At 38.2% G+C, this 15,174-nt stretch overlaps 2 protein-coding genes and 1 pseudogene across 2 annotated transcripts; 1 reads left to right on the forward strand and 2 right to left on the reverse strand.

The window, feature by feature from the left end:
* Positions 1-957: 957 nt before the first annotated feature.
* On the forward strand, positions 958-1,670 carry BNACNNG22830D. The gene has a single exon (XM_013834978.3). The coding sequence runs from the start codon at positions 958-960 to the stop codon at positions 1,387-1,389; it is 432 nt and encodes a 143-aa protein (XP_013690432.1). The 3' UTR covers positions 1,390-1,670.
* A 6,121-nt stretch (positions 1,671-7,791) lies between these two features.
* On the reverse strand, positions 7,792-9,336 carry LOC106393357 (uncharacterized protein At4g02000-like). The gene is made up of 2 exons (XM_013834059.2): positions 8,412-9,336; positions 7,792-8,342 (listed from the first exon to the last, which is right to left on the reverse strand). The coding sequence occupies exons 1-2, from the start codon at positions 9,334-9,336 to the stop codon at positions 7,792-7,794; spliced, it is 1,476 nt and encodes a 491-aa protein (XP_013689513.2).
* A 1,232-nt stretch (positions 9,337-10,568) lies between these two features.
* Positions 10,569-13,742, reverse strand: LOC106390379 (annotated as a pseudogene).
* Positions 13,743-15,174: the final 1,432 nt, after the last annotated feature.

Consider the following 15,174-nt stretch of genomic DNA (forward strand, 5'->3'; position numbering starts at 1 on the left):
ATCAAAAATTGATTCTTAGTGAAGGGTTTGTTAACGTTCATAATTTTTTTCCCACTTGTTTGTGAAGATGCTTCCATTTTGTCCACAATGAAATATACAAATGATTGTTAATATGAAATATACAAACTAATCGGTCTAAATTATGTTGGTATGAAATATATAAATTAGTGAATATGAAATATACAAATTAACAAAAAAATCGGTGAAATTTGAAATTAACTAGCAATATAAAATGTTATTATTTATAATATTAACTGTCTATGGGTAAACCCAATTGAATATGATCTCACCGGACAAATGTTTTTGGATTGCTGTCTTATATACCATGTGGACAGCTCCATTTGGAAGCTAAACGGACCGCCGTTAATTTAATTGTATGGCATACCTCATAGCTCAAAGTGTAACAGTGGAAATAAATTTCAATTGTATGTGGCAAAGAGAGTTTTTTTTTTGGTATGAAATGTGGCAAAGAGAGTTCTGCCAGCTGTATGTGGCAAAGAGAGTTGTTGGCTGAAGCAGAACAGTACTCACGTTTCTTATTAGTTTCAATGGTTAGTCTGGGTCTCCTGCCCTGGTTTCTAGTGGTATCATTTTCTGTACATTGAGATAATATGTTGTAAGAACGTTCTTGTTGTTAATATTGTCAGATTATTTTACCATAAAAAAAAATATTATCAGATGACAAAAAATATATACTTACCAAAATACCGACTTTATGCCAATTCACGGACAAAAATAAACCATGTCAGGAAAAAACAACTGGCATATACTTATTGGCAAAGAATAAAAATTAAAAACGGGTTCCACAACATACACATAAAAGCCAGTCTGTGTTCACAATTCATCTATCTCTCACCTTTCTTACTTTTTCTATCTAAAGCAACCACATTTCTCTTCCTTCTTCATCTTCCTCACCCTTTCAACGTTAAAGCTTCAGAGAAAAGAAAAGAAGAAACCATGAGCTCCTCAATCATGAAAACCCTTCAGATTCGTAAACCCGCTTCTCTCCCCGTGTCTTCCACCACCACCGCCGACGCTAACGAACCGGGTCTTCTCCGCCGTCGTCTCTCTTCCCTCTCCTTGAATCTCTCTCGTAACCAGCCTTCCACTGATGATTTACACAGATCCAAATCTGTCTCTGCCATGGGAGAGCAAAGAGGTAGTAGCTCTGTGAAAGAATGGTGGGAATGGAGTTGGTCATTGATTCTCCTGAAGAAACTACCAGTCTTCTTCACGGATCTTGAGTTTAACGAGAACCAAACCAAGTCATCGTTGGGGAATCAACAGAGAGGCGGCTTTGCTCAAGTGTTCTTCAGGCTCCGATCTGAGATCCGCCGTCTCCTCCGTACTTCATCCTCCGACTCTCTCCCTCTCTCCTGCAATCGATGAAGTGGCAATCTTGGTTGTGTGGTCCATCTACTCATATTCTTTATCAGTCATGCTCATGGAATGTTTACACTTTGGTGTGTGTTAGCCCATTTACTCATATATTCTTTATAAAGCAAAGATGTCCTTCATATGTTCTTACTTCCAATGTGATTGATGAAGTTATTTGCTGTAATTCCTAGATTTCATTATTTTTTATAACATTTTTTTTTGTTGTGAAGTTTATTATTTCATTTGTTTTGTACTAAAAGCTATGCAATTAAACGTTAACCGTTGTTTATTAATTATTACGCCACAATTACTTTACGCTGGTGACGATAAAAAACAATACAGTATTTTGCTAGGAAGAACAAAAGATGAAATGATAATAATGATGATAGTCTTGTTACCTTTTTTTTTGGTCGAAGATAGTCTTGTTACCTTTTAAAGTTAAACGTTTTGAAAACATAAAAACAAGATGATGTAATAAGATTGAACACGTTTCTAACTTTCTATTACTACAATCCAACTCAAATTAGAGCATTTGAAGATCTGAATTAAAGGTCAAAACATTCGAGCTGGTTTTACTTTTATTTCCTTTTTTTGTATTTTGCGTGAAAATAGGCAGAAATGGCGTTTTGACGTGTTACAAAAAAAGAAAGAAGTATCTACGAAACGCCGGCTACAAGTAAGGCTGTCATTACCTTTTCTGGTCGGTGGGAACTAAGAATTGGAAACCGCGTCGGTGGCGCAATGTTATATTAATCTGATTATCATCTGTCATTTAACTAGCTGAATCTTGAGTTTTTTTTTTTTTTTTGAATCTTGAGTTTTTCACTACCATATCTTATGGACCGTCTCTCCCAATTTAAGAATAAGAAAGATAAGTTAAAAATATAATCGAACGTTTCTCATTTTGTAAATAATTATATCTATTTTGTGTGTGTAAGGATAATTATTTTTTAATCTATAAGACATTTCTTAAAATAACGTAAAATAAATAAGTTGACTTCGATTTAAAATAATTTAAACCAGATTTAGCATCCTTGTTTCAAGATCCCATGACTTATTTTCGGATATTTTTCAAGAAGAAGATTAGTTATGTTTAATTTAATCTAAGAGCTAATGAGTGGTTTTGTTTTGGTAAATTATAATTTTATTATCCAAAGAAGCAGTCATTTTTTGTCGTCCGGACGAAGAGTTATTAAACTATGGACGTAAAATTTAAGGATGTACAGTCTCGCAAGGAATCAACCGTCTTTTATCGTATATATATGGATGGAGAGTTACCAATTTGGTTTGCTACATGAATCTGTTTATGTTGTTGACAAAAAAAAAATCATTTTATCCGGTCACATTAAAAACTGTAAAATATAATTGATCTAATATTCCCAACATAAATTAACTGCATTTTTATAGATTTTTACTCTTTCAAGATAAGTGGTATTTTAGAATTTTTATTTATTACAAAAAGTTTTTAGCTAGAACCCGTCATTTCTTTAGACCAAAGATAAGAGCTGGGTTCTAAATCATTTGTTGCTGCGGTTGAGACTCAGATCTAGCACTTCTACCCTTAAAACATGAGTTTTTACTAATACAGTTTGCAACTCAGAATAATGTTTAAGATTTTTACTTACTGATTAAAGAGTTAATAATTTTATTCAATTTATTTTATTTTGTATAAATCAACAATAATTACATTCATAGAAAGTATACTGGTAATTCCCTATGTTATAGAATCATCTACTCTAACTTCCGTTGAGTTTTCCACTCTAAACATGCATTTAAAATAGATTTGATATATTCCCAATGGACAATAACATCATCTTCCATTGGTTAAAGACATTTTGCTACCTAAAATTCTTTCAAGCGTCTAAACACAAGCTTTTGGTAAGTTAAACATCCAAAGCTCATAAACTAATTCATGATTCTGATTTCAGCATTGAGAATAACAATAGATTAAAAATCATATCATAAATATCAAATCTAACAATCCTAAATCAACAAACTATGAATCCCTCTGAAACCCCTAAAAGGCTAAACCCCAATTGAAAAACTATTCAGACATGATAGGAGAAACATAAAAAAAAATGAATGCATAATAATATAAATAAAAATTGGGGTTCAGAACACTTCTCCAAAGGTAAAGTACGAATCCGTCTCTCAAAAAACTCTAAAACCTAAACAATGACTGAAAACAAGAGGTAAAAATCACATCTTGGTCTAGTGTTTTTTTTTGGCTCAACAACAAACTTTCCATTAACCAATATTGTTCAGACCTACATCATAGTTCAGTCCTACAGAAGGCATATCAGCCTCTAACACTGGTTTCAACTAACTTGGCACCATAGAATACAACTTAGGAACATGATTCAAAAGAGAAAAAGCTTCCTTTGCTATCCTATCTGCCGTTTTGTTACCGTCTCTAGAGAAAAACTCTACTCTGTAGCTCCGGTTCTTCTGAAGGGATTGGGTGATGTCTTGGATGATCGGTTGTATCTTTGGCCATGTCTCTGCTGAACCTTCGATCATCCTTGCCAGTACCTGCGAGTCTGTTTCGAATATCACCTGTGAGTAGCCCAAGCGGGCCATTGACCTTATTGCCCAGTTCAAAGCGGTTGCTTCAGTTTCCACAGGTGAGCTCAAACCTTCGAACCTTTGTGCTCCTGCCCACAACAGTCGTCCCGCATAGTCTCTAGAGACCCATCCAATACCTTGTTGTTGATGGTCTTTGTGCCAAGCTCCATATGTGTTGCATTTGATCCAGTTCTGAGTTGGTGGCGTCCATTTGAGATGTTGCGTACTGCTAGTGGGTTTTTGAACCTCTGTTTTATCTTCCTCTTGTCTCCTCATCCACTCTGCTGTGTCCTCTATAGCTTTATTGATTGTGTCTGGTGCTGGATAGTCTTTGCCTTGGAAGAGGAAGTCATTCCTGTTTTTCCAAAGGCGCCAGAGTAGCCAAGGGACAAGCTCCGCGTGTGCCTCTTCTGAAGTGTATCTTTCTTGTAGACTCAGCACTCGGTGGAGGTTTGAGTAGAGGGAATCAGACATTATACCATGGGGTGGTGCGTGAATGGGAGAGGTAGCCCATATCAGTCGTGCATACGGGCATTGGAATAGAATATGGTTGACTGTTTCACTCTCCATACCGCAACGAGAGCAACTCCCATCTTTAGAGATATGTCTGCTTCTCATATTTGCTGCTGTTGGGAGGGAGTTGCTGATGCATCGCCAAAGGAAGTGGCGCACTTTTGGGCTGGTGTTGTACTTCCAAACCCGCTGATATAAGTCGTCGAGGCTTGGCTGATCTACTGTTCCTCGTTGGTTGGCCGCTGCGATGATGTTTGTCTGCACATAGTACCCAGATTTTACACTATAGTGCCCTGATTTCGAGTATTCCCAGCTGTAGCTGTCCTCTCCTATGGGACCTTGTGGGTGTATGGAGAGGATTTTGCGTCGAGTTCCTTCGGGGAATATACTATTGATCAGGTTAGCATTCCGCTCTCTTCTACATGGGATCATCAGATCTGCAACCTTCATATCCATAGAGAGTAGGTGCCTAATAGGCTCTGGAACTGTGCTTGTTTGGGTGATTCGTGACGCAGGTGAGCTTCCAAGCCATCTCTCTCTCCATATGTTTGTGTTTTCACCGTTTCCAATGATCACCTTAGCGCCTTGTTTGATCAGATGCTGAGCTGAGTGGATACTTCTCCACGCATATGAGGGCCGGGATCCTAGTGGGGCATTAAGAGGGTCGGAGGATCTAAAGTATCTGCTTTTGAAGATTCTGGCTAGCAATGAGTCTGGTTGGGTGATAATGCGCCAGAGTTGCTTCCCGAGCAGAGCCGTGTTGAAAGCTTCCAGATCTTTAAAACCGACTCCTCCTTTGTCCTTTGGGGAGCATAGGCTCTCCCAACTTCTCCAATGCATTCCTTTTGACGCTGTGTTTCTCTTCCACCAATAATCTGACATTATAGCCATAATTTTCTTGCATATCGTCTTTGGCACCAGGAAACACGACATTGTGTAGGTTGGAAGAGCTAAAGCAATTGCTTTGAGAAGCACTTCTTTGCCTGCTGGAGAAAGGAACCTATTTTGCCAGCCACCGATTCTTTGCTCGAGTCTTTCTTTGAGGAAGCTCAAAATGGATACTCTAGAGCCTCCAAAAGATTCAGGGAGGCCTAGGTATATACCATCACCCCCTTCCTGCTCCATTCCAAGTTTCAGCTTGATTTCTTCTCTCCTCTCGCTTGGAATGTGTTTGCCAAAGTAAATGCTTGACTTTTGGTAGTTTATTCTCTGACCAGAGGCAAGACTGTACTCTTGTAATATTGCAGTTAGGCGGCTGAGCTCTTCGTCTGACTGTTTGCAGTAGAACATGCTATCGTCAGCATATAAGAGATGGGAGACTGCAGGAGCTCCACGCGCCACCTTTAGGCCTGTGATCTCTCCCGAGTTTTCAGCTTGGATTAGTTTCTGGACCAGCATTTCAGTGCATATTACAAAGAGATATGGGGAGAGCGGGTCTCCTTGCCTAATGCCTCTCATGGGTCTGATGTCTCCGTGAGGAGTACCATTGATAAGCACCTGGTAGCTTACTGATGCGACGCATTCCATGATTGTTCTGCACCAGGCGTCCGAGAAGCCCAAAGCCCGCATCGCTTTCTCTAGGAACGACCATTCTACTCGGTCAAAGGCCTTCGAGAGGTCAGTTTTCACTGCAATGTACTCTATGGAACAGCTGTTGTTGGAATTCAAAGCGTGCAATAACTCATGGGCAATCAAGATATTATCAGAGATGAGTTTGTCTTCGACAAAAGCTGCCTGAGTTTCTGTTATTATCCAAGGTAGTACAGACTTCAACCGCTTACTAAGTACTTTTGAGACAATCTTATAGGCGACATTACACAAACTTATGGGGCGAAATTCCACTAGCCTCTTTGCCTCCAGCTTTTTTGGAACCAAACAAATGTTTGTTTTGTTGATTCCCTCTTCAAGTTTCCCTGTTCTGAGGAATTCTTGCGCCATAGATGTGAGATCATCTCCCATTGTGTCCCAAAATTGTTGAAAGAAGAACACATTCATGCCGTCCGGGCCTGGGCACTTGTGTGGGTTGATATCGAACACTGCCTCTCTCACTTCCTCTCTGGATATCTGTGCCATTAGCTGAGCGTTCTGTTCTTCTGTGACTATCGCTGGTATGCTGTTCCAGTCTTCTAGGGTGATTCCCACGTCTTCTGAAGAATACAGTAGCTTGAAGTGGGAGTCTGCAAGTCTTCCCAGGTCTTCTTCCACAAACCACTCCTTATCATTGTCATCAATGAGACTGAGGATCATGTTTTGTGCTCTACGGTTTTTTGTGACTGCGTGAAAGAATTTGGTGTTCCTGTCCCCGGACCTGAGCCAATTGAGTCGGCTTTTCTGCATCCAGAAGATCTCTTCGTTATGGTACTCCTCATTTAGCTCAGATCTTAAGAGGCTCAGCTCCTCTCCCTTGTTGAAACAGCTTTGTGTTGCCTCGTCTATCTTGGAGTGGAGCTCATGGATTCTGAGACCGGAGTTTGGTTTTGCTGCTCTCTTCCAGATGGAGATGTCTTTCCTGCATTGAGAGATTTTGCGTAGGAATCCCGCTTGTCCTGCACTGTGTCGCTTCCACGATTGAGAGACTGCAGTGATGAAACCCTCGCGTTTTATCCAGCGCTGGTCATACTTGAAACCCGCTTGCTGTCTCCACATTTGCTCAATGAGGCTAGTCATGACTGGACTGTGGTCTGAGCAGACTTTCTGTAAATAGGTTGCTGACGCTTGGGGGAACATATCTAGCCAGGCTTGATTTGCTACTGTTCTGTCCAATCTACATTGGACATTTTCGTTATTCCTGGTTCCTGCCCATGAGAATTGGTAGCCGACATGTTTTATGTTCCAAAGCCACAAGCATGCAACATTTGCCGAAAATCTTTGCCTTCTTCTGCACTCCGTGCTGCTCCGCCTATCTTTTCTGAAGGATCAATAAGCTCATTGAAATCGCCAGTCATTACCCATGCTCCATTTCTGGTTGTACCAATTCTTGTGATCCTTTCCCAAACGTCACCTCTTTTGCCCTTGATTGGCTCTCCGTATACGCAGGTGAGAAAGAACATTTTGTCTTGCCACTAAATCTTTAAATCTATTACTCTGCGGTTGGCCTGCAGTACCTCAACCTTGCAACTTTCTTTCCACATTACTGCAAGACCACCGCCTTTTCCTACCGGTTCCACTGTTTTCAAGTTGCTGAAACCAAAATTTCTACCAAACCTTCTATGTACCTTCTTCTGTTTTTGGTCTCACTGAGGAATAACAGCTCAGGATGATGCTGACCAAGCAACTCCTGTAGGTGTCGAACTGTCGGGGTATTCCCCAACCCCTGACAGTTCCAGCTGAGTATTCTCATATTGACTTTGAAGGGTTGGAATTATCCATCAACCCTTCTTCCAAGATTTTACCGCTCCCCAATACTATCCTACGGACAGAATGGCGAGGGCGTGTAGCTGCTACTTGAGCAGAATGAACTGGAACTTCTACTGATTTCTCTCCAGACCCGCTTTCTTTGGTGCCTAGTCTTTGAAACACTGAAGCTTCATGGGTTTCTGTTCGAGGCTTCTTTGCTTTCCTGTCCCCGCTGTTACTGAGCCTTCTTCTCTTTGAAGATAGGACTTCTCTGAGGTTCTTTGTGCCCTCTGCTGTGTTCTGTGAGTGTGATCCGAGTCGTTCGAAAACTGAGGGACGGCTTCTACTTCCCTTGCTTGAACGTCCTTCTTGAGATTCTTTGTGGTTAGAGGAGTCCTTGGAGTGACTTGATCTTGCCTCAGCAGTTCTATCATGCTCAGCGATGCAGGGGGAGTTAGGTTCTGCATTTCCTAATCTCTCAAAGACTGATACCAAATCTCTGTTAGCCTCTGGAGGGGACGTAGCTCTACTGCAAGGCACGGATATTTTTCCTGAGGAGTTCGATTTTGTGCCTTCCAGTCTAGGGGTTTAAACAATTTCCTTTTGCTTCCATACTCGACTTGATTCTCCAGCGATAGCCTTCCCTTTCTGGCTCGTCTTCCTGTATGGAGCTGCAGCAGGTATTGTTTCTCTGCGACTTGTTGCGCGAGATTGAGTTGCTCGAGAGTGAGTTGTTCGGGGAGCTTTTACTGTCGCTTTGGAGTTTTGCCCACCTTGTTGGTCTTTTCTCAGGGATCCTCCTTGGGTCTGGTTGCTTCGTCGTGGTACGGCGACGTTCTGATGCTGCTCCTGGGGTAGAACTTGATAGGGGCACTTTGTTTGATCATGCGTGAGGTGCTTGCAGAGGAAGCAGACTTTGATGAGTCTCTCATATTCCAGCTCAGTAGGTATTACTTCTCCTGACTTGAAGCGAGCTGTACGCCTGAACTGGAGTGGCTCATCTGTATTGATCCATACTTGAGTTCGAATGTATTCCACGGAGGTAGAGTTCTTGGCGTGCAGCTCTACCTTTTCTATCTTTCCCAGAGGTCCAATGAGACTGTCGACGGCTTGCTTCTTTAGGAGATGGACGGGGAGTCCTCGGACTCCGATCCAGAATAGGATTTTGTGGAGGAAATCTGGAGATGGGGAGGGTGACCATTGGTCAAGAGAAACTATCCAGCCATTCACAAACCAAGGGCCTCTCGTGAGTACATGGTGAAGGTCTATGTCCGATTGGAAGATGAACTGGACTCTGTCTGCTCCCACTCCTCTTCCATGAACTCTATCTTCCAAGCCCCATATCGGGGGAAGGGCTTTGACGAGGCCACCGACTTTGTGTACAGTAGGGTTGAGGCATCGTACAATCACGCTAAGAGAGTTTTCTTGAATGAGGTCGTCGTTTTCTAGGTCCGGGATGTCGACCATCTCTCCCTCTTCTAGCAGCTCGAGCTCTTTGAGTTCCTCCATCAAGGAGAGCTCTTTCTTCTTTTTGGGACGAAACATTTTGTTACTGACCTGAGAAACCACAATGGTCTAATGAAAAGCCACAAAGGCCTAATGATAAGCCACTAGGGCCTAAAGAGAGAATCTTTCAGTCTCCAGCGAGGGTTCGAGGTGGGGCGTTTGGATCTGGGGATCGTGGTTTGAAACTAGTGGGTAGAGGAGAAGATTTCTTCGGAATAGAAAGCTATGTGAGCTTAATGGGTACAGCGTGACCTTCTGCTTGTCTTGCTGAATGAGATCTAGGGTTATCAGATCAATTTCTGGGGATTTGGGGGGAGATTTGGGGATTTTGGTGAGAACCCTAGCCGCTTCGCGAGGATCATCGTCTTGGTCTAGTGTTAGGGAAAACCAAACCGAAAATAAAGAAAACCAAAATTTCTTCTTTTTTTTCTCTTATTAAACTAGCAGACATAACAGACTTAAGTGCAAAACACATAACTTTTGATCGAACCGATGGATCGTTCTCAAACCAACGGCATTGGAAAGTTAATTCAATTATATATCTTGTGTCAAAATTTTAGAATAATCCATCGGTAAAAAGTCTTCTATCTATTACTTCTGACGCATCTTCACAGTTCTCCATCTTCAATTTCTTTGTGCATCCAATTCGACCTGTTTTATTTCAAATATATCTTAACATGTGAAAACTCTAAGAGAACACCAAAAGACTCCAAAGAATTCAAAAGAAATACTTTGACTCCATAAAAACTCTAAACATAGGTTATAAAATAGTAAAAAAAAAAAAAATCATGAATCTTAAGTAAATATAAGAAAAAACATGCAGTGTAGCTGAATGGAAATCATGAAATCCAATCTATTTGACTATATTATGGAATACACTAACTAAAGGTGACACAAAAATAATTCAATGCATGTGGTGTGAATTGTGAAGGGTATATATATGCCGTAATAGATTATAAAACAAGTGGGGAGAACATGGGTTTTCCTGTCATGTTCCAATCTACCATAATGGGACCAATGTATGATTGATAGTTTCGAACAACCTGAAGTTTGGTTCCAAAACATCACTTTGATTACATGATTGAGACTTATTAGCTCATCATATTCCACATTCTTTTCATATATGAATATGAATATGTATACACTTACGCGTTCATACATATGTATATGCTCATGTACTTATGCATTTATACCTAGAGAAATGGTGAACGGCCTAGACTTGTAACTTATATAACACATGCGCTTTAATGGAAGACGATTGATCTCTCAAGAACTCAAAAAGGTTTAAAGCTTTCAACAATGGAAATAAAAAAAAGCTCACCAAACTTAGACAATTGTTACAAACAAACAAACCCAAAAGAGAGAGACAATATAAATAGTCCTCACAGCTACTGATGAAACATAAGGAAACACTTTTTGCTTGTTCATCCACCAATAATCATACAGTAGCTTTTTAAAACATTTTAAACTCAAACCTTCCAAGTGATTCAGCTGCCTTTCTGCACCTTTAAATCCGGTTTTCTCTTCAGCCTTTTCTGTGATTGAAGATGTAAACTGATTCCGTGGAAACTTTTGCAGCCTCACCAAGCAAATGATTCAAGACGCTGTTGTGTAGTGTGTATGTGTGTATGTGTGCCTACGCATCTCTCATGCTGATGTTTAGGCTATTTCTCATTGTTCGTCTCCCGATACCAGCATTTCCCTTTTGCATCATGGCAACAAATTCTCCATAATCAATCTGTCCATCCTGTAACACGAAAAAGAAACATAAGTTTTATCAGCATGAAGAGGTAGAACATTGGTCAAAAACATGTCAAGAGGGAAAGCTTTACATTGTCTTGATCCACTTCTTTGATTACATCTTCAAGAAAAACATCGGTCATCCCATGTTCCACGCAAGATTGTTGCAGCTCATCAATGGTGATGTAACCACTTCCGTCTTTATCAAAGTACTGAAACGCAGACACAAGATGCTCTTCTCTGTCTAGTTTATTCAGATGGATCGTCGCTGCAATGAACTCACTGTAATCTATTGTACCACTGTTGTCACATCAGCCTAAGACACAACAACATAGCTACGGTCATTGTCTGCCTATATAGAGAAATGAAATAGTATATAGTATTTTACCGCTTCCATAAGATCTTGGATCTCAGTGTCTTTTAAAGTTGAGCCGTATCTTCTCAGTCCGGCTTTGAGCTCATCAAAAGTGATTGCACCGCTGTTATCAGTATCCATTGCCTCAAACATTGCTCTTAAACCTGCAATCTCTTCTTCTGAGAGGCTCTCAGCTATCACCTTTAGAGCCATCTTCTTTAGCTTATTCATTGCAGAAAACTGTTTGAGACGAGACATCACAGCAGGATCAAGTGCTCTATCTGGTGCAACTCCGTTCTCACAGATCCATGGATGACCTGAACAAAAGATATATAATAGTCTTACGTTGTGTGGTTACCAAAAGAAAATGTAACTGCTTATTGAAGATAAAATGATTACGTACGCAAGACTTCATGAGCGGTCAAGCGTTCAGAGGGATTGGAGCATAACATCTTCCTGATCAGATCTTTAGCACTGTCTGATATAACAGGCCACGGATCTGACTCAAAGTCTATGTCTCCTTTCAAGACAGCATCAAATATTCCTTGCTGTGTTTCTGATCCCAAAAAAAAAAACACAAAACCAAACTTAAGTAAATCTCTTTAAGAGAACTCATCTTAAGCAGTTATACACCAGCACACATACCTGCCCAGAAAGGAGGGACACCACTTAGTAGAATATAGAGAATAACACCAGCAGTCCACACATCAGCTTCTGGACCATAATGTCTTAGAAGAACCTCAGGAGCAACATAGTATGGACTTCCAACAACATCCTTGAATATTTGGCCTAAGATTATAGTACAAAAACACATTTAGGCAAAGCAAAACAGCTTTCTAGAGATCAATAACAAGCACTTAAGTTGTAAAGGTGCAGCAAAATAAGATTCTTCATCTAAGATAACACATACTATCGAATCCACTACAACCAAATAAGGCTCTATAATTTTCCTAAAGATGGTTTGACGCTAAATGATGCATCGGAAGCTACGATAACACAAAGATCTGTTTTAGTCTTCGAATAGCTAAGATCAATGCCTTCTTAAATTCGTTGAGATCCTATTAATAAATAATAAACTAGATAATCATATATTTGGAATATTTATCAAATATTCTCTCTGCATTTACTAAACTAGATACTAACATTACCTGGTTTGAAGAAAACGGAGAGACCAAAATCAATGGCCTTGAGAGAGAAATCATCATCCTTATTAACCAACAAAAAATTCTCAGGCTTCAAGTCTCTATGCATGACACCAAGAGAATGACACGCCTCAACAACACCGACAACGATCTTGGTCAACTCGGCAGCTTTCCTCTCGCTGTAATGCCCTCTCTGAATAATCCTATCAAACAACTCACCGCCAGCGCAAACCTCCATCACAATGTGAACATACAAAGAGTCCTCATAAGCTCCTTTGATGGTAACAATGTTCTTGTGACCAGCCAAATGGTGCATTATCTGAATCTCCCTCCTAACATCCTCAACATCTTCTTTAGATATCAACTTGCGCTTGGATATAGACTTGCAAGCGTAATCAACACCTGTTGCAACCTCGGTGCAAAGGTACGTGGTTCCGAATTGTCCCTGTCCTAACTTACGGCTCAAGGTGTAAAGATCACGGATGTTAGGAGTCTTGTGACCAAGAACGTAGTATGCTTGGTTGTCCATGTTACGCCGCATAATGGGTTCCTTTACAGGAAGCACAAGAACAGGATTCTTGTTGTTGCTGCTGCTGTCCTTATTAGGATCTTCGTCTTGTTCTGCGGTCGGAGAAGGAAGGGAGGAAACGTGGGTGGTGGTTTTGGAGTTCTCCTCGGGCCTACTGTTGTTATTGCCCTCGTAGATTTTGTCTTTGAAAGAACCACGACATGAATTGCCCATGAAACTTTATATTCACTTTCTTCTTGTCCTCATCCAACCAATACTGTTGAATGGTGAAAGATATAGACAAGAACACCAAATCAAACCAGAGAAGCAAATCAGACAAACCCGCATCAGATCAAGCATCAGAAATCATAAATGTTTGTAATTTAATCAAGACGACAAAAGACAAAAGCTCCTGGAAATTTGTATCTTGAGAAATTTGTTTAAATGTTCATCGATGATTTACAAAAGAATCAAAACAAACAATACATAACATGAGGAATATGTAACTAAAGAGAAATAACAAAGACAGAGGATCTTGTACCAGTATAGCAGAACAGCTTGTAGACGATGGAAAAAATTAGGATTAAGATTCTGATTAATATTTCTGGGAAATGAGCGAAGTAATGGTGAAAAACTCTTGAAAGATATATGTTCGTCAATGCTTGTTTAAGGTTAAGTCAAAATAACAAAAGAAAAAAATGTTTATTTCTTTATAAATATTATACGAGAAATCGGTACTGTTCATGACGTGAATTTTTTAAAATTATTTTATTAGTAAAATAAGTATAAAATATAAAAATTCATGAAAAAATTGAAAAAAAAAATCATAAAAGTCACTAAAAATCCACAAAAATTCACCATTTTTTTTTAAAAATTATATTATTGATAAAATAAATATAAAATACAGAAAATAAAAATTAATAAAAAAATTCAAAACAAATCATAAAAATCACTAAAATTCACAAAAAATAAAAAAAAATTCACCAAAAATTAAATTATTTCATTAAAAAACTAAATAAAAATACATAAAACATAAAAAAAAAATAAAAAATAAAAAAAATCATTAAAATCATTAAAATTCGTAAAAATACAAAAATCACAAAATATTTAAATTATTTTATTCATAAAATAAATAAAAAAGTACAGAAAATACAAAAAATCATAAAAAATCTAAAACAAATCAGAAAAAGTCATAAAAAATCACAAAAATCAAAAAAATTCACAAAAAATATTTATATTATTTTCTTGGTTTGGTTCACAAGAATTGTTTGAAGATAATAAATTTTTCTAATCTGAATTAGAGTAATCATAATCCAGAAGCTAACTACTATTTTGGATTTTTTATCTGTTATATTCTGTGTGTTGGTTGGATTTGGAAAAGTTCAAGATTTTTTAAAGGGAAGAATGGATACTAATGATAGCTTGAGGGTGTCCAGTTTATATTTTCTGTATTTTATATTTGTTTTATTAATAAATGAAATAAATTTTTATTTTTTTTATTTTTATGACTTTTTATTATGTTTTTTAATTTTTATAATTTTTATAATTTTTAATATTTTAATATTTTCTTTATTTTATTTTTATTTTATTAATAAAATAATTTAACTTTCTTTGATAATTTTTTTTTTATTTTTTTAAAATTTTAGTGACTTTTGTGATTTGTTTTAATTTTTTTTATGAATTTTTATATTTTATGTATTCTATATTTATTTTATTAATAAAATAGTTTAAATTTTCTTTGAATGAATTTCTTGATTGTTTTATGAATTTTTAGTGATTTTTATGATTTGTTTTGCATTTTTTTACGAATTTTTATATTTTATGTATTTTCATATTTATTTACTAATAAAATAATTATAAAAAACTGTCATTAATTTTTGAACAGTACATATAACCATTTTAACTTGACGTACAAGTAAGCCAGATTGAAAATTTGTTTTGATATAAGTAATTACTTTGGAGGTTTAAAGTACTTGTGAAATATTCTCGGAATTTAAAATGCAAGTGAGTTGCCACCTCTAGAGTTTTTATGCGATTTTCCCGTATATTATATGTGTTGCTGTTTCTGATTGTGTAATCGGAAGCGTTGAATCATCAATCAGAGTGATAAGATCTGTTATGATGACGGTGAA

Source organism: Brassica napus, chromosome C7 (genome assembly GCF_020379485.1).
Source record: "Brassica napus cultivar Da-Ae chromosome C7, Da-Ae, whole genome shotgun sequence".
NCBI lineage: Eukaryota > Viridiplantae > Streptophyta > Magnoliopsida > Brassicales > Brassicaceae > Brassica > Brassica napus.